General features: G+C 33.4%; 2 protein-coding genes across 2 annotated transcripts; one reads left to right on the forward strand and one right to left on the reverse strand.

Annotated features, from left to right (window-relative positions):
* The first annotated feature begins 2,333 nt into the window (after positions 1-2,333).
* Positions 2,334-4,861, forward strand: LOC104645370 (uncharacterized). The gene is made up of 2 exons (XM_069299567.1): positions 2,334-3,563; positions 4,709-4,861. The coding sequence occupies exons 1-2, from the start codon at positions 2,334-2,336 to the stop codon at positions 4,859-4,861; spliced, it is 1,383 nt and encodes a 460-aa protein (XP_069155668.1).
* Positions 4,862-15,015: 10,154 nt separating this feature from the next.
* LOC101266830 (serine carboxypeptidase-like) lies at positions 15,016-18,824 on the reverse strand. The gene is made up of 8 exons (XM_004240634.5): positions 18,373-18,824; positions 17,423-17,591; positions 16,655-16,774; positions 16,422-16,565; positions 16,198-16,348; positions 16,015-16,103; positions 15,663-15,921; positions 15,016-15,500 (listed from the first exon to the last, which is right to left on the reverse strand). The coding sequence occupies exons 1-8, from the start codon at positions 18,705-18,707 to the stop codon at positions 15,253-15,255; spliced, it is 1,515 nt and encodes a 504-aa protein (XP_004240682.1). The 5' UTR covers positions 18,708-18,824; the 3' UTR covers positions 15,016-15,252.
* Positions 18,825-22,672: the final 3,848 nt, after the last annotated feature.

Genomic DNA, 22,672 nt, shown 5'->3' on the forward strand with positions numbered 1-22,672 from the left:
TATAGCTAATATATTTACATTTAGTGTACTAGATTGTAATTAGCTAATTTGGGTTGAATAAGAAATTGAGTTTAGATTTCAATGTTAAGCCATAAATTGTTACTAGATTTTGAGGAATTAATTAAGGTTAATAATAGTGGGATTTACGTTGTTATTATATGATACAAGCGTAAATTATTATTATATGTTAGTGGGTAAGTGGTTGAATTTTTCTTTTAAATTTGATCGAGGGATGTGTAACATAATGATGGGCAAGTGTAGCTCTTGTGTTAGTTAATTAATAATTATTGCTTACAAAGTTTAGCTTATCCATAATTTCCGGTCCAAATATATAAATTATATAAGAGACGCTGCTAGCTAATAGAATTTTTTTTATACGGGGTATATGTATATCCGGGTTTTTGAAGTTTAGTTCTTCATTAATGGCTTAGAATCGAAGTAGCTTGTTTTTTTTTTTTATTATTATCGTACTATAAATCAAGTTCTGTTATTTTATGGGATTGGTAATTATTGGTTAATTGTATTATATTATTTGGAGGATTTAACATTTAATTCTAGAATTGAATTTAAGAAATATGAGACTTACAATCAATTGGCATTAAGAGTAAGAACTTGATTGTAGATTTAGGTAAGTTTTTATGTATAAGCTAGACATATAATAAAATAAGTGTCTACTTACTTCTTTACTTACGAATAATGACTATTTAATAGATTTTGAATGTTCTGAAGCTCTACGCAAGAGAATTGTGAAATCTTAAGGATTCACGACACGTGTTGGACGTTCAAGGTATTTTAAGACTTTCAGACTTGTTGAAGGATAATTTTCTAATTAAAGACTAAAACGAAATAGATAATGGGTAAGCGTGAAAGATGGGGGTCCCAAGCCAATGGTGTGACGAGTATTGGTACGAGTATCGGTGTTATAAAGGGAAAGTTATTACTATAGAATATGGATTGTAATTTGAGAATGCCAAAGCATATGGGCATTAGCTGATATATTTTTGACTTGAATTCCTTGTGCGATTGTGTTGTCTTAATTACACCCATATAGTTGTGATAATTGAGGTGGTTATGTATTATGTCGATATTTGATTGATTGAGATGCATCATCATTCTCTTATTTGAAATAATATTGTGCACATGGATTGACATGAGATTGAGTATAAGTTGGGCATGTGGAGATCATCCTTGTTGGGGATATGGTGAGATGTTAAGATTGTAATTTGGGCACATGGAGACCGTCTGTGCGAAAATTGTTTTATATTATGATAGTGCGTTGAGAGCGTCCGCATAGACACGTGGAGATTGTCCGTGTTGGTATATGGACCTCGCGAGTCCCCCATGGTTCATGAACTCTAGATGTATTCCCGAGGAGTATCATATAAATACGATTGAGAGAGTACTGAGTATTATGAGACATATCATTTCATGGTATCATATTGCATTGCATCTCATGATACCCTTCATTCTTGATGATTATTGATAGAATATGATAGAATCGATAATTCATGTTTTGATGATAGACAAGAAGCACAAATAAACAATAGTAAATGTACGCAGCAAAAGAAGCCAAGATCGAGTAAAATGGGTCAGCCAAGTAATCAAGAAAATAGAGTTATTTGTCAAAGCCAAAAATAATATATTAAAGGTATAAGTTGATACAAATAAGGAAAACTTTAAATATATTATTAAGGAAGGAAGTTGTATATAATAAGGATTGTACTTTAAAAGGGAATCCTTGTTTAGTAATAACTTCCTTACCTTATCTGATAAGGACTGAAGGAAAAAGGAACTCTATAAGAAAAAGAAGACGTTGATGAAGAATACGAGGACTTCATGTAGAGAAAAAGGGAGAATTATTCATGAAATTGAAGTCTTCAAAGTTGATAGGATTACTACGTGTAAAACATTCTTGAGTAAGAAGGTTTTATCGTGTAGAACTATTTGTCTTGTTTTTGTTCTTAATTGTAGTTTATAGTTTATTGTACAAAGGGTGGGTTTGGCTCTTTGTAGGGTTGAGTGTTAGTAAGAGTTGTAACAAAAGGTGGGTTTGACCTTTTGGAGAGATCGATTGGAGTCAATCGAGGGAGTAGTAGAGATAATACTTTTGATTATTGAGTTGTAATCACAAAATCTTATAGTTGAATTAATAAAACGAGGTTTTTCCTTCCTTGAGTGAGGAAGGTTTTTAATTCAATAAGTGTTTGTGTCTTTACTCTGTCTTTACTTAAAAGCAGCTTACACGAACCTGGTTCGTGTTCTAGGGTTAGGTTTCTTCAATTGGTATCAGAGCAGGTCTTTTCGTTAAAAGATTCACACCTTGAAAAGACTAAATGGCAGCACCACCTACCCCACAAGAGGGAGCTTCACAAACACGACCACCACTGTTCAATGGAAAATATTATGGATGGTGGAAAAATCGTATGATGGACCATCTTATTGGCGAAAACCCTGATCTATGGGGAGTAATTCTAGATGGCCCAACCATACCTATGAAAACCGCAACTGATGGAATCACCAAAATCCCAAAGGAAAGAAAAGAATGGAATTTTGAAGACAAGCTTGCAATTCAAAACAATGCCAAAGCCAAGAAAATTCTGATATGTGGCATAGGACCAGACGAATACAATCGAATCTCGTCATGTCAAGATGCCAAAGCCATATGGGAAACACTGCAAACAGCTCATGAGGGAACAACGCAAGTCAAGAAGTCTAAAATTGATAACTTGAACAGGCAATATCAGCTGTTTAGGATGGCAGAAGGAGAGACTATTCAAGACATGCACACCAGGTTCACCTCCATCATCAATGAGATGTACTCTTTAGGAGAGATAGTGCCTAACGGAAAAGCAGTAAGGAAACTCTTGAGTGTCCTTCCTAAAACTTGGGAAAGAAAAGTCGAGGATATCACTGAAGCCCGCGACCTAGACTCACTGGGAATGGATGAGTTAATTGGTAATCTCATCACATACGAACTTAAGAAAAACCAAGAAAAGAAAATTGGAGGAAAAAGAAAGGAAAGGAACCTGGTTCTAAAGGCTACTGCATCAGATGATTTTGAAGATGAAAATATTGCCCTCATAACTAAAAGGTTCACTAGAATGCTAAAGAGAGGGCAGACCTTTCAAAAGAAAGCTTTTCAAAAACCATCTGAAAACACTAAAGACCAGGTTTGTCATAAGTGTGGGAGTCCAGATCACTTCATCAAATTCTGTCCACTTTGGGCCTTAGAGCAGAAAAAGGCAAACTTTGAGAAGGGCAAAGACATCAAAAAGGATAAGTCTGTCCCCTCAAACAGAAGAATGACGACTCAAGAGGCAGATATGTCAATGAAGAGGGCCTTTGCAGCAATGGGAAATTCATTTGAGGAAGAGTTTGAGGGTGATGATACAGAAAATCAGTCTCTTCTTGCACTAGAACAAGAAGATGATTATGACTTTCTTGCCCTTGTAGCAGTGGAAACCAAGGAAGAAAAGGAAACCTGCAGATCACAAGAAACCATACTAGCACTCATGGATGGATCAGATTCTGAAGATGATGAAGAAGATGACAATCAAAGCAAGGTAAGTTTTCATCACATCAAAGTAAATATTGAATCATATTTTAAAAAGGAACTAGAGTCCTTATTGAGTACTCTTATAGATGCATATCAGTCTGTCAATTCTGAAAGAGAACAAGTGATGGAAAACTATGCATCTTTAAGAGAAGTCAATGACAATCTTGAGAAACACAATCACTTTCTTCAAAATAAATTAAAAGAACATATTAAAATCTCAGAGTTAAGTCACAAGGGCAAAAACTCTGCTAGTGAACTTCAATTAGCTCTAGAAGAAAAAATAAAATTGTTAACCAATAAAATTGTTAACCATAAAATGTCAAGCCTTAACAGAAAGGAATAGGTTGCTACAAGAAAATCTTGATCATACCAAACTGGATTTGGAAAGAAATCTTAGATGGACCAGGTCCTCTGAAATTTTAACTCAGATTCAAGAAAGGCAAACCACTAGTCGAAGTGGGATAGGTTTTAAAAAACAGAATAATCTTGTGTCACACACTATTCACATGTCTAAAAGTTTATGCACTCATTGTGGAAACTCAGGTCATTTAAAGAATCAATTTAAAGCTTTATTTGAGGCTTTTCAGAAAAATGTTAAGTTCACCAAAAAGGAAAAGACTGATACGGCTAAGAACCTGGTTCGAAATAAAAATGCTTCAAATAAAAGGTTTTCTTTGCCTTTATGGGCTAGAATAAATCTTGTTCATCCTTTTACTCACATAAAGGGGCCCAAGCTAATCTGGGTTCCCAAGACTAATCTTTGACTAGTGTTTCAGGTGAAGGTGAGAGGGAAAAGATCAACTTGGTACATGAATAGTGCATGCTCCAAAATGGTGCTAAAAATGGTAGAAAATTTCCTCTCGCTCTTTGATTTTCAAGGAGGCAGTTTATTCCTTGAAAAGGATGAGAAAAATAAAAAAAAGTTGAAGAAAGTGACATGATATCAAACCTCTTTGATGATGCAAATTTAGGAAACACTGCATATGAACCTGGTTCACAGCTAACAATCATTGATGCACCTGCAACATGAATTACTACTTATCTATGGTTCTGGAGATTGGATGAATATTAGAGCAATCGAGACAGTAAGAGTATGGAACACCTTTGGGGGAACTTTGTTGTGTGAACATGGTCCTTGTTGTTCATTGGAAGGTATTAAAAATTGACAAGGGTTGGTTTTCTGTGAATCAGCTTGAGATTCATTTGATCTGGGAGAATATGATGATGCGACATTCTTGTGAAGGCCTTGAATATGAAGAAATTGAGAAAAATCAGTCAAAGCATGGTGTTATCGAAACAAGTTGATGCATTATCATGATTTCCTTTAATAATTGGCTAGTAAAAGAATAATCTTACGCTTGAGTAATTATACAATGAATATCTGCTAACTCAACCTCGTACTGTAACAGGTACACACTCAAGTCACATCTCAAACAACGCTTAGAAAGTTTGCGGATGTTATCTCTTCTCTTTGCTAACACCATTAAGTAAATCATGAAGAAACACAAAAAAAGGGGAACCTGGTTTCTCTGTAATACTCAGGTATGTACCATCCTTTTTCATTGCATTAATTTACTGAGTTTGGGTCAAACATAAGCACTAATAAACCTGGTCGATCATCAAAAATTCAACTTTCTTAAAGATCACCAAGAACCCTCTTTGACAATAAGCATCGTTCAATCTCAAACTGCTCTAATGATGAAAATCTCAGTATTGAAGTCACTCATGCTTTAATTTAGGGGGAACCTTGCTTTACCACCCACATTTGAACCAGGTTCACAAACTCCAAATTGATATTTCATCCATTCCAAGTGTATAACTTGTCTATCTCTCAGGGGGAACAATTCTCACAGAAATAAATTGTTGCTTACTTTCATTATTGATAAACACATCTCTTTGTGCACCAAAATGTGATGAATCTCTTACTGGTAGTTGGTACTCCTTCAAAGTTGTCATCAAGAAAAAGACTATCAAAAAAAATCATGAAGGAATGAAAATGTTACGGAGTAGAGTTAAAAAAAAGTGATGATGTATCTCATGTTTCTCTTGATAAAATTTCACATTCTAAGAAAACTGATCAGAATAAAGAAGCTGGTGCACAATGGGTATACTGAAATTTTTTTTATCAATGACAGTAAACATCCCTTTCTTCCTCACTTTAGTAATCTTTGTCATAATCCTTATCCTCAAATTTTATACTCTTTTGACTCTTTGATGTGCTTATGTCTGTCTCATACTCATGATATTATATGTTTTTGATTAAGGGCATAAACTGGTACATATTTATTTATTTCGTTTCTCATTGAAGATCTTAATTGTGTATGAGTTTAAGATGACTAATATCCTCAGATTAACTAACCATTTTGTTAGTAGAAGTGTACTTGAAAGTGTTGCCCAAGTGGCTGTGAGTTAAAAATGATATTGCATTCATTGAATGTTATTCGAGTTCTTTGGTTATTGATTTTCAATGATGCCAAAAGGGGGAAATTATATAATGTGGATAGACATATGCATAGTTTGTCATCATCAAAAAGGGGGAAATTCTTGGGGAATGAGAAAACATGAAGTTTGTAGTTTTGATGGATGACAAAGAATTAAAGGTTTTGGAAATCTGTTAACTAGAGTGTTTGATGCATTTGAGTTACCATTGGGAGAAGGCAGGATTTTAACTCGTGCAGATATGTTCACTCAAACCATTCTTGCTGATTGTGGCATTCCTATGGAGTCGGAGCAGGTTGCAATTGCGTCTCCACGTACATCTGGTCATGTTGCTCAGTCACTCAGGGAACTTAAAGTAGCTGATGAAAAGTATTTCACTCTTGAGTCAGAAGACCAGAAGTTACGTGCTGATCTTGACACTTCAAATGCTGAAATTCACAGGTTGAAGGATCAGTTAGTGCAGCAACAACTTGCTAACAATGCAAGAGTTGACAGAGTTCTGGATATGCTGGCTTCTGCTTCAACTAAGCCTGGTCAACCTTCACATCGAAAAAGCATCTTGTTTGAACCTGGTTCTCTTAGTTGTTTAAACTTAGTATGCTCAACTGGCTGGGCTTATATTGTTGCTATGGATGTTGATTGGGTTTGTTTAGCCGCTGCTGGATTCTTTTTGATTTGTCAAAAGGGGGAAGAGTATTTGCGCATGCATCACACAGAAAGATTTGTTTGTCTTCATCAAAAAGGGGGAATATGATAGAATATGATAGAATCGATAATTCATGTTTTGATGATAGACAAGAAGCACAAATAATCAATAGTAAATGTACGCAGCAAAAGATGCCAAGATCGAGTCCAAGATCGAGTAAAATGGGTCAACCAAGTAAGCAAGAAAATAGAGTTATTTGTCAAAGCCAAAAATAATATATTAAAGGTATAAGTTGATACAAATAAGGAAAACCTTAAATATATTATTAAGGAAGGAAGTTGTATATAATAAGGATTGTACTTTAAAAGGGAATCCTTGTTTAATAATAATTTCCTTACCTTATCTGATAAGGACTGAGGAAAAAGGAACTCTATAAGAAAAAGAAGACGTTGATGAAGAATACGAGGACTTCATGCAGAGAACAAGGGAGAATCATTCATCAAATTGAAGTCTTCAAGGTTGATAGGATTACTACGTGTAAAACATTCTTGAGTAAGAAGGTTTTATCGTGTAGAACTATTTGTCTTGTTTTTGTTCTTAATTGTAGTTTACAGTTTATTGTACAAAGGGTGGGTTTGGCTCTTTGTAGGGTTGAGTGTTAGTAAGAGTTGTAACAAATGGTGGGTTTGGCCTTTTGGAGAGATCGATTGGAGTCAATCGAGGGAGTAGTAGAGATAAGACTTTTGATTATTGAGTTGTAATCACAAAATATTATAGTTGAATTAATAAAACGAGGGTTTTCCTTCCTTGAGTGAGGAAGGTTTTTAATTCAATAAGTGTTTGTGTCTTTACTCTGTCTTTACTTAAAAGCAACTTACACGAACCTGGTTCGTGTTCTGGGGTAAGGTTTCTTCAATTATGTATTTTATTAGGTTGTTGGAAGTTACTTGATGGTTGATTACCTCTAATTGATGAAACTTGACTGGTAAGTGTAATATAGACTTGTATAATTACAGAATTGATTTTTCTTATATAAACTCCCGTCACTACTTCTTCGTTGTCGGTCAATGAGATTTACTGGGTACACGTGGTTTCGTACTCATACTACACTTGCTGCACTCTTTTGTGGTGCAAATTAAATTTTAAATTCGGGCACGTTCTTGGAGCTTGAATATGAGTTTGAATTAACTTTGAGTTGTGGTGCGCTGCTTGGGATATTTTATGGCACACACCTTCAATCTACCTCTATTTATTAGGTTATTTTGGTATTATGATAGGATATTTCTTATGTTTAGATTTTCATATTAGTTTGGACTTGTATCTTATTAAAGAAGCTCTTGTACTTATGACACTAAATTTTAGGGTGGTATTTCTATTTTTTCACATTTATTTTTTAAGACTAGTATGTTAGATATTAGTTTGCTAGTTACCCTTTCACATTTAAGCTGAATTGGTAAACTTATTGGGACAGCTTACTTATCGGTTGGGAACATAGAAGCCATCACGACTTGTGATTTTGGATCGTGACAATATGTGTTCTTCTATTGATGCTATTTAGGTGATCATGTTAGACTATAATGATGTCTTTATGTGTATAGTCTCAGGGTTGATGCGGGGTTATTCCTACTTAACTATCTGAGTCTATTATGGTCATATTGATGATGATATTGTAGTGTGTAGGATGACTTAAAGATGATAATGCTTATTTTATGTGCTTCTTGAATGACATGTAATATGTGTTAAAAATAGTATGTTGTGTCCTTTCTTGGATGACTTGTGTCCCTTACTTGATGCATGTATGAATGTGAATATCAGATGTCTTGACTTAGGATGCTAAAGCCTCTTAGTCTTGTATGTATGAATGACATGAGACCTTAAATGATGTTAAGAGAGTCCTTTATGTGAAACCTTGAATCTAGTGGTAAGGTTATAAATGTTGAAGTCGAAAGTCGTAATAGTATCCTTCATATAAAGGAATGGTGGACTTATGGTTGATTGGATGAAACGACATCATATGATCCTTAGGAAAGTCATTATGAGCTTGTTGTCATCATTCTTAGGTTACCCTAGGGGACCTCTTTGGTAGGGTAAATGTGATGGGTTATGAACGTGATATGGAACCCCTTTATATGAACCTTTAATGTAAATTACTCTATGAGAACAAAGGCTAGCACCAAGTGAGCATAGTAAGGGAAGTAGTTCTGGTTAAAGGATGAGACTAGAGTACAAAGTACGCCTTCTTAAAGACATAAAGTGACACCTCAAGTTGTCCCGAATTTTTAAAAGGACACTTTAACTATGCGGGTGTCTTATTTCCCCCTAAACAATTCTGATAATATATTATCATATTATTTTTTGACCAATACCAGATTTTAAAGAGCAAGTGGTTATCACACAACAATCATTGTGTGACACGTGTTAATTGAATTTGAAATATATTTTTTTTTAATTTTAAGTTTTCATATTTCTCTCTCTCACTTTTTGACTTATTGTAATTTTATTGCTTTAATTTTAATTTCACTTTAAATTCTTTATCTTTCACCCCTACTTTCAAGTTATCCCTCCCTTCATTTTCTTTTTTTCTTCTTCTTCACCTTCCACCCTCACCTCACCCCACCCCTACGTCAAGTTAAGCCCCTCCATTTTTTTTCTTCTTCTTCTTCGGTCAAATTTCTTTTTTAAAAAAAATTATACTATTTTCTAGTATTTGTGATATTGATAACAAAACTAATTATTTTTTAAAGAAAATTAATATTTTGAAGGTATCATCAATTAATTTTTCTCATTTCACATAACTTCAAAACTAGAAATGATAATTTTGTAAGAGTCAAAATTCTCCGAAAAGTGAAAATATTAAAGTGAAATTTGGATTTTAAAAAATAAATAATACCTACTAATCATCTTGAAATCTAGTGGATTATCAAATTGTTCGAAATGTAATAAAATATTTAGATATAATTTTAAAGTTGAAGAGAGTTAAAATAATATTAGTAAAAAAAAGAGGTGGAGTTGTGATAAAAAGGGCATTGAAAGTGAAAAGTTACCATGAAAATGACAACGAATTTTTGAAGAAGAAGGAAGAAAGAAAAAAGAAAATTAATAAAGAGAAAAAGTTATAAAAACAAGAAAATATATTTTATAGCAAAATACTTGTAAAAATAAAATTATATTCATTTTTTAGTTTGGTCACGTTCTTTAAGAGGGTGCATACACTCTCCATGCTAGGTGGACAAAAAATGATGTAATAATATCAATTCAGGATTGTTTAGGAGGGTAGTAGGACATTTGCATAATTTAAGTGTTTTTTTGAAAATTTAGGATAACTTCAGGTGTCACTTTATGTTTTTTCTCTATTTCTTAGTCAAGTGCCTACATGGGATGTGCTCAAGTTCTACCATTGGCAAGTAGAACACCCTCATCGGAGTAGGTTAGAACTCCGGATTCCATGCTTTTCTACCATGGTCTATGTTGGTTATTGTCTATTCTCATCACGAGGGATACCTACTAGAATTAGAGAAGTTCTATGAAGTTTAGGTGGTGATATGAGACGCTATCTAGACATTGCGCAATAGGTTTTGAAAATGTAGGTTAGAGTCCCTAGGTCTTGTCCAAGACCATCACTTGAATGTTCTTATGTAATGAATGAATCTTAAATGAACTAATGAATGTAATGAGTTAAGTTAAGAAAACATGTTAAATGAATAAGTACTTATCTAGAATATTTAAGGGTTGTCTGGTTAAGGTGTGAAGGGGGCATAGGAATGATAACTTCATCTCTTACCTAGATAAGTCTTAAGAATGACTCTTGTTAGGGAAGTTGGTTGACTATGTAGACATGATCCAAACTTAGGTAGTGTCAAGATTATTTAGGTAATCTTGAAAAGTCAATCATGGACGTTATCTTCTTGATTTACTTAAGTAAGTCTTTTGATAACCTTTGTAGGGGAGAATGTCATATCATATGTAAACTAATGTATTGAGTGAGAATGATTCTATCTTAGGTAGTCTATAGGATCTCTTAAGTGTGTGTGTAAGGAATTGTACGGGCGGTCGCTTCACAACTCACTCACGTGAACCCTAGAATCACCTTCGGTAGGAGGATCTCATGTTTATGTGCTTGGTGTGTATATCATTATAGGTGGTCTTAAGGATCATTTAGGTGTGCCTAGAGAGGGTGTATGAGCGATATCTCTTTGTCATACTTATGTGAGTCTTATGATAGCTTTTAATGAGAGGATTGAATGCTAGGAAGTACTCTATGTGAAGTTGATAGGCTTCACTGTAACAGTGAACTTGCTTACTGTAATGTTTTCCTAAAAATGTGAATAATTGCTTAAATGATTCTTATGTACTTTTGAGTTGTTAAATATTGTTCTTATGCTTATAGTATGTTGTTTTAGTCAAAATTCATGAAAAAAAATATTATTTAGTAAATGCCCTTTTTTCATGGTTTTTGCATGGTTTCCATACTTAGTGCATCTAATGTGCTAACCCCTTCTTTTCCCTTTTTAACTTAAGTGTAGGAAATTGGAAGTCTTGATATACCATGGAGGATGGATAGATTTCTAAGTGTTGAAGATGAAGTATTGGTGAGTCCTCATCGATTCGAGGATAATATCCACATGTTCCTTTATGTCTTAGTATTTATTTTATGACTTATATGGGCTTAGTCCCAAGTGATGTATACTCCAAAGTTTAGATGGTTCAATGAGATGTTTTAAAGGTTTAATGTTTTAGATGAAAGTCTTCCACTTGTGTAATGATTATGAAAAAAGTTCTTTGTGTGTGAAGAAAGTTTTAATTCTTACTCATTTTAGAATGTTTATTATGCAATGGATGATACGAGTGGCTTTGATGAAACTTCTTGAAGTCTCATTTGCCGTGTGGCAAGACAAGGATGCTCTAACTTCTAGGATGTACTTGCGGGTCGTTACACTGACACTTCTCTATGACCTCCACTTAAATTAATCTTTTTCATTTCTTTTAAAATCAATTTCATTTTAATATTAATTGCAAAATGTAAAAACAAAAAGTTCCTCTGAAAATCTCTTATTTGCACCTCTTAAATATACTTTTGCTTCCCTCCCATATAGTGTATTACTTAATTATTAATATTGTATTGTTGGAGTTCTTATTTCAATATAATATAATATAAATGTTGATATAAAGTATAGAAAATCTACTAAATTGCATGTTTTATAGTTTGAGTATTAATTTTATTTAACATTCATGTTAGAGATTGTTCAAATTCTATTGAATTTTGAGATTCTCAACTCTGTAAAAAACACCTTGAGGTTTTGAGAAAAGAAGAATAGAAAACATAAAAAATATAGTAGTTTAAAAATGTGAGAGAACTCCTCCATTAAAAATTAACAAGTTATTCAAGCAATAGAGAGTATGTGCAGAAAATTCTAATGGATATGAAACATTGAAACCTCCAAGAAAGCAATAGTTGCATGTGATAAGATGTGTTGTCCAAAACCAAGTGGAAGAATGAATTTTCTTGATATATATACACGGGACAAAGCAGTAATTGGTAAGTTATTATGGAACTTTTGCCAGAAAAAAGACGTAGTCTATATACTTATAATGGGAAAACAAGTGTCAGGAACATACATGCTAAACGAGATTCTTGGGTGGTACAGAGGATATTTAAGACTACAGAACATTTAAAAGAGGCAGGGTTCACTGAGAATGACATAAGTAATATGACACAGTACAACATTAGTAAAGTGTATTGGCAGATGAGAAGTACAAACAAGAAGGTAGAGTGGAGAACACTAGTGTGTACAAACTTTGGAGCTCCTAAGTAGTTATTCATCATGTATCTGGCAATGAAAGGAAGTCTTGCAACGAAAGAAAGATTGGAAAAATGAGGGATAATGCAAGTACAAACCTGTCCCTTTTGTCAGCTAATGAATGAAGATCATGATCATATTTTCTTCTAGTGTGCATATGCAGCAGATGTGTGGAGGAGTATACTCCATTTGCGAGGAATAAAAATAAAAACAATGAACTGGACTAATGAGATAGAATGATCAATAAAATACATGAAAGGAAGAAGCAACAGGACCCTTGTGTATGGAATAACAATGACAAACACAGTATATCATATATAGTTAGAGCGCAATGCCACGATATTTCAAGAAAAGCATCAAACAGTAGGTTCTATGATCAGACTTATAGTTCATGGAATTCTTGAAAGATATACGATATCGTAGAATAGCTTCTAGATTACACAATTTAAATACTTATGCATAGAAATATTAGCAAATATGAGAATCTGGTTTAGCAAGGATGGAGCTTACGTTGTCAGTACCGGCTAATTTTTTTGTTTTATTATGTTTTACTTACCAAAGAAATATATATATGATGAGAAACAGTGGAACGGTTTAGAAGATGTAGGATTCTAGTTAATTAATTAGATATAATTAATTAAGTAATGTTTAACTTAAAAATGACACGCGTACATATTAATTACTTTTTAAAATTAGGTTTATCATCTTCAATTGTCTTCTAGTAGGTGTGCGCATTCTTTATGTCACGTCATAATTTATGGTGTATTTATTCTATTTTAAATAAATTTAGGGGTAATATAACTCTAGTCAAGTTTAAAGATGTATTTAGTATGAAGGAAAATATTTTTCGATCCAATTTTCTCATATTTTATTGGGTTAAATTTTTTTAAAAATATTTTCCAAATCAACGTATTTTCCTCAAATTCAAGCAAAATGACTTCTCTTCAAAACTTAAAGAAAACATTTTCTAAAATTCTCTTTCAATCCTCCCCCACCCCCCACCCCAATTCCCAACCCTCCCCCAAAAAAAATTAAGTTTATTTTAAAAAATATTTCAACTTCAAAATTTCATTTGTTTAACCTCTACTCTCGACCCTCCTCCCTTCCCCCCCCCCCTCCACCCACCCCCTACCAGCACCTCCTCCACCATTCCAAAAAAATAATTTAAGTTTGTTTTTAAAAAAATATTTTCAACTTTAAAACTTTATTTTTCACCCATACCTAGATCTCCCTCCCCCCCCAAAAAAAATTAAGTTTGTTTCTAAAAACTTCAAGTTTTTATTTTTTTCACCACTACCCTCGATCCCCCCTACGTACTCCCCTCGCCCCTCCAAAAAAAATTAAGTTTATTTTAAAAAATATTAATTTTTACCCCTACCATCTATCTTCCCCACCCCAAAAAAATTAAGTTTGTTTCCAAAAAATAATTGTGCCATTTAACTTGGGTTCGAATTACATTTACGCCCTTCAACTTTAGATGTGCACAAGTAGACACTTAAACTTGTATAAAATTGAACAAATAAACATGTGTCCTACATGTCATTTTTTGTCCTACATGATGTCTTACGTGTATTGTGTCATGTAGGACTCATGTATTTATTTATTTAAAAGTTGGATAGTTAAAGTGTGTTTGTTCATTATGAAAGTTGGAGGTCAAAGTTAAAATTTGAAATCAAGTTTAGGGTCTAATATATGTATTATCCCAAAAATAAAAAATATTTCTCAGAAACATTTTTCATTCAAAACCAAATATTAAAAAAAAGTTTCTAAAAATATTTTCTACCCACCAACCAAATATGAGAAAATAAGTCAAAAATTACTTGCAGAAAAATATTTTCCTTCATACCAAACACACTGTAAGAGTGTCTTTGAGATTTTGATCATAGTCTATGATAATTATGCCTTTATTTCATGCAACATATACAGCACAGAGAAAATCAGCTATTGTAACACGAAATTGGAATTCTCTCAAAAGCAATAGACAAAAGAGTGAAGATTGAGAACGAAACAACAAAAAGCTCAAGACTAATTAGTAATTGTGTAGGTGGTTATGATCGAGTCTGCTACAGGAGTTTATCACTACAACAAAAATGATCATCAGCGATATTTAATTCTTAATTGCCGCTAAATATGTTTTTTTAGCGGCAATTGTCACTCTTTGTATATGTCCCTAAAACCTTTAGCGACATTGGTTTTAATGGAACTTAACTAATGTCGGTAAAGACTTTTAACACTCTGTATTAGTATCAATATTTAATGCCGCTAAAAGTTGTTTTTGTTGTAGTGTATTGAGGGGCAGTAATCTCCTTAGTGTGGTTGTGAGTTTGTTCCAGTTGTATCAAAGACAAGATCTCATCGTGTCTGAAGGTATTACTAGAGTTAGTCCCTACAATATAGAGTGATGATTTGAATCCACTCTTTAAGATAGTTAAGTTGGTTGAAAATCCTACAGATTGTAGGTTTTGGTTTTTATTCCCTTGATCAAGGAGAGTTTTCATAGTCACGTTGTCTGTTGTTGTATAGACGAACTTAAGGAACCAGCTGGTTCCTTAAGATCAGAGTGCAGTAGCATCAAGTAATTGGAAAAACAAATCAAGATTTTATTAACTATTGTTGCATGAGTTACCATGAATACTTGTTACATCTAAGTTCATTCCAGGATTTGATGTGGTTTTTCGACATTTTAATACATGGCACAGACAGAACACCATTATCCTCAAAATAGACATGAAATGTTGAAAGAGTATTTACATGATTTGTGTCACATTTTTCCGTATGAACTGTTATTGGGCCTTAGTTGTAAGTTGAAGAAACTACATATGAGCAAAGTGACCTTCCTTAGACAATTTCCCTTGCATCCATCTCTGCAGCATTTCAAGTGCTGCCTTAGGTTGATCCATTGGAACCATGTGTCCTGCATCATGGACCCTAAGGAATGTTAGAGTCCCATGGTTCTTTTCAATTCCTTTCTCTTCACCATCTACTATAAAAGGAACCGATCGTGCTGCCCCAAAATCTTTCTGCCCAGACCATTCCATTGCATGTACCCACCTCGAGTTCCCTGTCCATATATATATATATATATATATATATATATATATATATATATATATATATATATATATCAACAAAAATAGTTTAGTTATGCACTTACCTCAAACTATTTATAGTAGATGCACATAATTTAGGAGGTTCTGTTGGATCAGAAACGAATGAAGCTTACCTAGCCAGTTGCAGATTAGATCATATTCCCCTGCATAGACAAGTAGCTTGATTCCATCCTCAAGAAGTGGAGGAATACCAGCTTCAAGATTCCTCATCCAATCCAACTGCATTGCCTGGTAAACTGTAGAACTACACGAGACAAACTCAATATCCCCAACACCAAGGGCATGTTTAACCTTTTCATCATTAAGGAGATTTTCCATGTTGGAGAAGTCATAGCAGAGATCACCATCACAAGTCTTTCTCACATCATAGTACTGCAGATTTAATGTTATGGTTATTAGAAATCAGTAGTGTGATTATTACTTAGCTCGGAGAGAAAATTAAAAGAAATTATGGTGGTTTCTTACATTTTTGTTACCCACAACATTCATGATCTTGTTGAAGATACTTGTGCAAACAAGATATGCCGCCATGCAAGCACTTCCACCATCAGTTCCTAAAATAATTTTTTTTTTGCATAGCACACGAATTATTATGTCAAGATTTATAGTGAAACGATAAATACAGTTGGTGGGTGAGATGAAGATTACCACAAAGCTTAATTGCCTGTTGACATTTTGGATATGACTTGTCAATGACATTGTAATCAGATTGTTTGATCAATCTCATATCCAATGCATAGTCAGTGTAGGCTTTGTACTGAATTTCTGGATTAGTGAGTCCATTACCAATGGCAAATCCCTAATCGAATAAAATTAGCACCGTAACAAAGCAAAAAAAAATAGCTATATATGCAAGAAATGAGTATAATTACCTTAAGATTTATTTGAATTCCTTCTTTGTTCTTGTTACCTTGATGAACACGAGAAGCAAATGCAGGAATGTAATGCCCAGCATATGATTCTCCAGTTATGTAAAAATCATTATTTACATACTGAGGATGTGCCTTGAAGAAAGCCTAAGGACAAACAAATAAGGTGTTTTAGTTTAAACATGTAAGCTAGATCAATAACATTCAAAGTTTAAACGTAAGATTTCGAACAAAACCTGCAAAAAGTCGTAAAGGTCATTGCTAACACCCCTTTCATCGTGACGAATGTCATCATCGTCTGAACTATAACTGAAACCAGTTCCAATTGGTTGATCAACGTATATTAAGTTTGAGACCTGTAGATCAAATTATAAACATGAATCATGCAGTTCAAAAAAATCTCTCCTTTTTCCCATTTGATATTCTAGAGCCTATTGGGTTCATTTAATTGGAACTTTTTTGATGTGCGCTAATTGATATTGGAAAACAACTTTAATCAACAACTCTATCATAAATTTGAGTAGTGGAATCTTATTTATTCAGAAAATAAAGTGATTACTAGGGGACTTTATGTTATGTCCCTATATCATTGTGGTGGGAGAAAGTAGAAATTAAAGATGTATAGGTTCACAAAGTGGAAGGGACTTTACGTGTAAATGAAGATACAGCAAAAGGCTGCCAAATCTCTCTTCAAAAATATATAAACAAAAGAAAGAAAAATTATTTTATCTATAATTAAATTGTATTAGGATAAATTTAGATGCACCAAAACTTTAACATCACGTACAACTTTTTTGAAATAGACTGCCTTAATCTTTAATGGAGAAAAAAGTAAAAATATGAATTTAATAATTTTAAATTAAAAAATGTAAAATATGTATTTTTAATTTTGTAATTTTAAATATGTTATATGTAAAAATATTAATAAAATAATAATTTATTTAAAAAAAAAACTGACTAAAAGAAAATCTAGGCAATTAAATTGAAATGAAATAAGTAAAAACCTTGTCCCAGCCGAAATCATTCCAAACAAGTGACATATTGTCTGCTATATTGAAAGGTCCATTTTCATAAAACACAGCCAATTCACTGCTACATCCTGGCCCCCCTGTTAGCCATATAACAACTGGATCATTCTGGCTGCTTCTTGATTCAAAAAAGAAATAAAACATCCTGCCAAACAAATTAAACGATTCAGAATTGCACCAAAATAAAAGATAAAAATAACATTAACAATTACAAAATTTTCTTTTCTCTCGAATTTAACTGGACACTATAATAAATAAAGGATCTGCTATAGTAAAATATAATACATACAAGTATTTATAATCATAATCAATATTTTATATGAGTATCGTTTATTCTTTTAACAAGTTAAAATATAATGATATTAATTTAATTGCTATAAAATATTTTATCATCATTAAATATCTCTTTTGTTATTGTGATAATGAATTTAAGAACACAAGTTACTATGACTACTATCAATGAGATTATTTTATTGAAAGTAAAATAAAAATTTCAAAATCAAAGAATACCTAGAAATAAAAAAATGGTTATTCTTTGCGTAATAAAGTGACAAATCCAATCTATAATCATCACGGGCGGAGCTATTTCAATGATTACGAGTTTTGCTGAATTTAGCCTAAACCTGTTATTTATATCGAAAATATGTATAGATTATTAATATTTTCTAAGTTTCATCTTATATAAGATAATTTAATATGTTGTGGACTTTAAGAAAGAAAGGAATATTTTAATATTTTTATTTGAAAATAAATGATAGAAATTTGTGTGATGATAAATTACTTTATATATGACAAACATAAATATTTTATAGTTAAATTGTTGCTTAATATAAAAAGTGTTTTATTTTTTTGGACCGATTAAGAAAAACTGTCACTGTGAGTTTGAACAATAATATAACTTTAAAATTGTGTTAACCATACCATACCTTGCATCTTTAGTATGTGGAAGAATATAATAACCGGCATGATGACCCAAATCTTGAACAGTGGCTCCAGAATCACCAAGATAAGATAAATTGAATCTCTTCTCAAAGAGAGTTTGCTGATGAGTAGCAGCTAAGGGTGATGATGAAGCCTTGTTGATATCATGTTTAGGGAACAAATTAAATTGTTTGATGAGTTTTTCTGCCATTGGTACAGGGAATTTGACAGAAGACACCATAAACTCATCCTCATTATTGGATGAAGAAAGGGAAAGAACATGACAAGAGGGAAAAACAACAAGTAAAGCAAGAAAGAGTAAAGATAAACATGATGCCATTTTTCAAGATTTAATTAGGCTCTTTATTGAATATATTGCTATTTATAAGGAGGAGGAGAAGGAAGAATAGTGTGATATAGGCATTGGGTGTTGTGTTGTGTCACTATGTGTCGGTGTGAGAGAGTAAGGGTGAGGGGGAGAAACATGGGATTCAAACCGCTTTGTTTGTTTAAAGTGATGCTAATATGGACAAACTAGTCATTCTTTTTGGGTGAGCGGGTGAGGTTAAGAAAAAGCAACAGTTCTTCCGTATAAGTTACTTCATGTGTCCCAATTAATTTAATTTTTACCGATTTCGTGCAAGAGTCTTAAAAAAATTTGAAATACGTTGTCAATTAAAATTTGGATGACATGAAAAAAATTGAAATTTGAATTAGATTTGGGTTGATGTTATCCCGCCATAGAAGAAATATTTTTGCTATGGCGCCGCCGTTCTAACGGCATGGCAAGCTATTATAGTAAGGTCTGCGACGCAGATACTGAAAAACACAAATTTTTTTAACTCTTCAGTGGTAAAAAAGAAGAGGGTAACTCCAAAAACCCTCCAAAAGTTGCTCCAAGCTTTTGTACAAGGGAGAGGAGGGATTCTAGCACAAGGTGGCTCAAGCCCGTGGATGTATGTTTCTCAAGATTCTCATCTCGTATCTAGAAGCTCACGCTCAAAGTCCTTAGGTAATTGTTTGACGTCTAATAGGCTAGTCATAATTGAGTAGTTAGGTGTGTCTTTAGTTGCATAATACTTATGAATTGCTGAGAGTTGCATGTATAGCCTTTACGCACAAAGTCTAGGTAGATAGACACGTGTTTATAGTTGTTCTAGATGTAAGGGTTCTTGATTTGTTGGACCTCATAATTGTTATTGGGATTTATCATAGAGGTGTTAAATTATGGGTAATTCAGTCATAAGCGGAAGAATTATCCGAAAGGAATCGTCTAGGAGTAGGTAATGATTGTTGTTTTTCTAGTTAGGATTTTTATTTATGTTCATTGTCTCTATAGTAAAACGTTTACAATGCATGTTAGAGTAATGAAAACTAGGGTAAGTTTATTGCTTCATACAATATACATTTGAGATTTATTACAGTGTGGTCAGTGTCTTACAACACTACTTGTATGGGGTTCATCTATTGCTTCATGAATCTATTATTAAACATTACCATGGTATTTGAGATTATATTATCAAGTGGGATGCAATATCTCTAGATGACGACTGGTAGGATAAAGAAGAACCGGATGCCATTCTTGATTGTGATGTCCGAAAATTGAGAAAAAAGTTCAATGGAAGAATTACCTGGTTCATGAAGTGACTTGGGAAATCAATAGGGACATGTGGGGCAAGTACCCTCACTTGTTTTAGGATTCCAATACTACTATCTTCTTAATTAATCGCTTGTGGATGATCGGGTAAATTGATATCTATTGTAATGGCTCATTTCGATCATTATGGGAGAACTATTGGTGAAAGATATTAAGTAGAAAACCTTTTGGAATGACAAGTTGAAAATTTTGGGTTAGTCTAGTCTTAGATAAAACCTGAGAAAGCTGAGGTCTACGACAATAGGGAAAGGATTAGTTAAAATATCTAAGTGTAAAGACGGGTTCAATTGTTATAGAAAAGCCAATGGGGAAAATTTTTGGGACGGAAAACTTTTTTCGTTGTAACTTGAAATTTCCAAACCTAGTCAAGATTTGGATGAGATCATAATAATTAAGGCATAGGAAAATCTGGTAACAATTAGGTGGTTTAATTATGATTTTGATTACACGAGTAGTTAGACAAGTCGTTAAGGAATTTGTGAGACTTTACGAAATTGAATTCGGTTGAGTAGAACTACCACTATCGATCTTAGTGTGAACGGTATTTTCTGAGCGTCGTTGATTAAATGTGTGTTGTGAAATGGGGTCTTGGAATTAATAAAATAGCTCACTATTTCGTGCAAGCCATTTTGGAGGTGGGTTGGTCGCTCTGCGGTGCCATTGTAGTATGGTGAGGGTCGTTGTGGCGGCCCAGCACAACATTTTCATAAATAAACCCCAAAACGTGTTTATTCTGCAATTTTCAATTTTCAAAGCTAAGGAATGAACCCCAGAGATTCTTGACAATTTTGCATTATACTTGAGGCTAAAGGTAAGATTTTAACTCCCCAAATCCCTTTTTTGATCCGTAAAACGTAATCTAATGGGTAACTATCGATGAGGGAGTATAAGTGTGTCTCTGGGATTTCGAGCATAGGTTGAGGGGGTACTTGGGTATTTTCCCTAAAAAGAAACACAACTAGTCTATTACATAAACTTAAGGAAACTCTTAATTCAAAGGTCCTTAAATCTTTAAGGACATACCCAACTTGGGAATAGTAATCCAAGCGCTTCATTCTAAGGAAGGCTCTTTAGCCACCGGCACCTACACTTGGTGTAAAAAGGTGAATACGAATGGTATTAATACAAAAATGTACTAAGTATAATAACCATGTAAAATATACTTTAAAAGAGAACATTTAGTCAGAAACCATGCATCACGTCATTTTAGAGAAACTTCATGAACATTTGATACAATAAGCATAATACAGTTCACATACATCATAATACACATGGATACCATTCACAACAACACATACATCCATTTATCATATTTGAGGTACATCCAACATCTACAATAACTTACCTTTCCTTTTTAATCTAACTCCTTACCTAAAGCAACCCTTAAGTAATACTTTAGTGTAATGTATGAAAAATGTTTCATCCCACCATTCATACCAAAGTATCACCTTAAGGTTACCAAAGGTGATCTTCCATACAACCTTTATCAATCCAACCACATACATTCATAAGGACATAAGCACATTATAAACATAACCTTCACATAATAACCATAATCTAAGATAAGCCCAAGTCACACCAGTGAAATGTACAAGTAGCATCTCATAATACTATTAACACCAAGTGCTCCTATGAAGTAACCCTAGACAAGGCACATCATATTCAACAAGTCACAACATATTCATTCAACTTTAGACATAAGACCAACATATTTTATTAACGTTATGTAAGAACTCATTCATTCATTATATATTAGTCATAACCGATTCAGCCTTATGCACATTCCAAGAACAATATACAAGTCCATACCATAAGTAACACCATGATAAGCCATAGTAAATGTTTTATATTTAGAGTTCATTTTATCAATACATCAGAAGACCGAACTTACTCATAACCCAAATCTAAGTCTACTAGTGCAATGTGTATGTGAAGCCCCATAAACCTACATGCATAAATAAAACTAATAACGAGGTCATAATTATTGTCATTTACCTCATACATATTCATAACAAGTATAGTCAACAACATGCATACCAAGTGAGACCAAGATCATATCTATCAAGTGAAACAACTTCATGCATATCATAGGTAACATATCCACATAAAAAACACACCCTAAAACTCCTCTCAAGACCCACGTGTTCAACATATAGGTAACGTACCATACCCTTACCTATACTAAGCAACACCTCTTAAGTAGTCCTAGTTAGTGTTGACCTTCTTACTATCATTTATTCATTTTAACATTTAGGAAACTTCTCCATAACTGACATAGACCATGTGAGCTACATGAAATTTGGTGTAAACACCTCACACCGAAAAGAGGGTGTCCTACTTTCCAAGGTAGGGCATAAACATTCATATAGCATCTAGGTGGATCCACCAACTAACGTTCCTATGGGGATACATAGTTAAGGAACTAGGAGGTTGCTACTAGTAACCTTCTTTATGCTAATTAGCATTGTAATTTCCACCTCATGAAAGAACATAACATAGTGTGAACCTCCCTTCTTTTGTGAAGGAACACCTCTCATTGTCAAAATCATTGTCAAATTCACTCGGTGCTAAGCTAAATTCCCTTTTTGAAGAGCCTTTAAGTCTTTCTTAAACTTTAAGTCACAATATAGGCTTAGGGGATTAACCCC

Source organism: Solanum lycopersicum, chromosome 6 (assembly GCF_036512215.1).
Source record: "Solanum lycopersicum chromosome 6, SLM_r2.1".
In the NCBI taxonomy this organism is placed as follows: Eukaryota; Viridiplantae; Streptophyta; class Magnoliopsida; order Solanales; family Solanaceae; genus Solanum; species Solanum lycopersicum.

What these genes read in the sequence shown, in the direction of transcription:
- LOC104645370 (XM_069299567.1), top strand. Translation starts at nt 2,334, where the DNA reads ATGGCAGCACCACCTACCCCACAAGAGGGAGCTTCACAAACACGACCA. An exon ending in AAGATGACAATCAAAGCAAG is followed by an intron (nt 3,564 to 4,708) that starts GTAAGTTTTCAT and finishes GTTCATTGGAAG; the next exon opens with GTATTAAAAATTGACAAGGG.
- LOC101266830 (XM_004240634.5), bottom strand. Translation starts at nt 18,707, where the DNA reads ATGGCATCATGTTTATCTTTACTCTTTCTTGCTTTACTTGTTGTTTTT. An exon ending in ATGATTTCGGCTGGGACAAG is followed by an intron (nt 16,775 to 17,422) that starts GTTTTTACTTAT and finishes TTTGATCTACAG; the next exon opens with GTCTCAAACTTAATATACGT. An exon ending in GAATTCAAATAAATCTTAAG is followed by an intron (nt 16,349 to 16,421) that starts GTAATTATACTC and finishes TTATTCGATTAG; the next exon opens with GGATTTGCCATTGGTAATGG.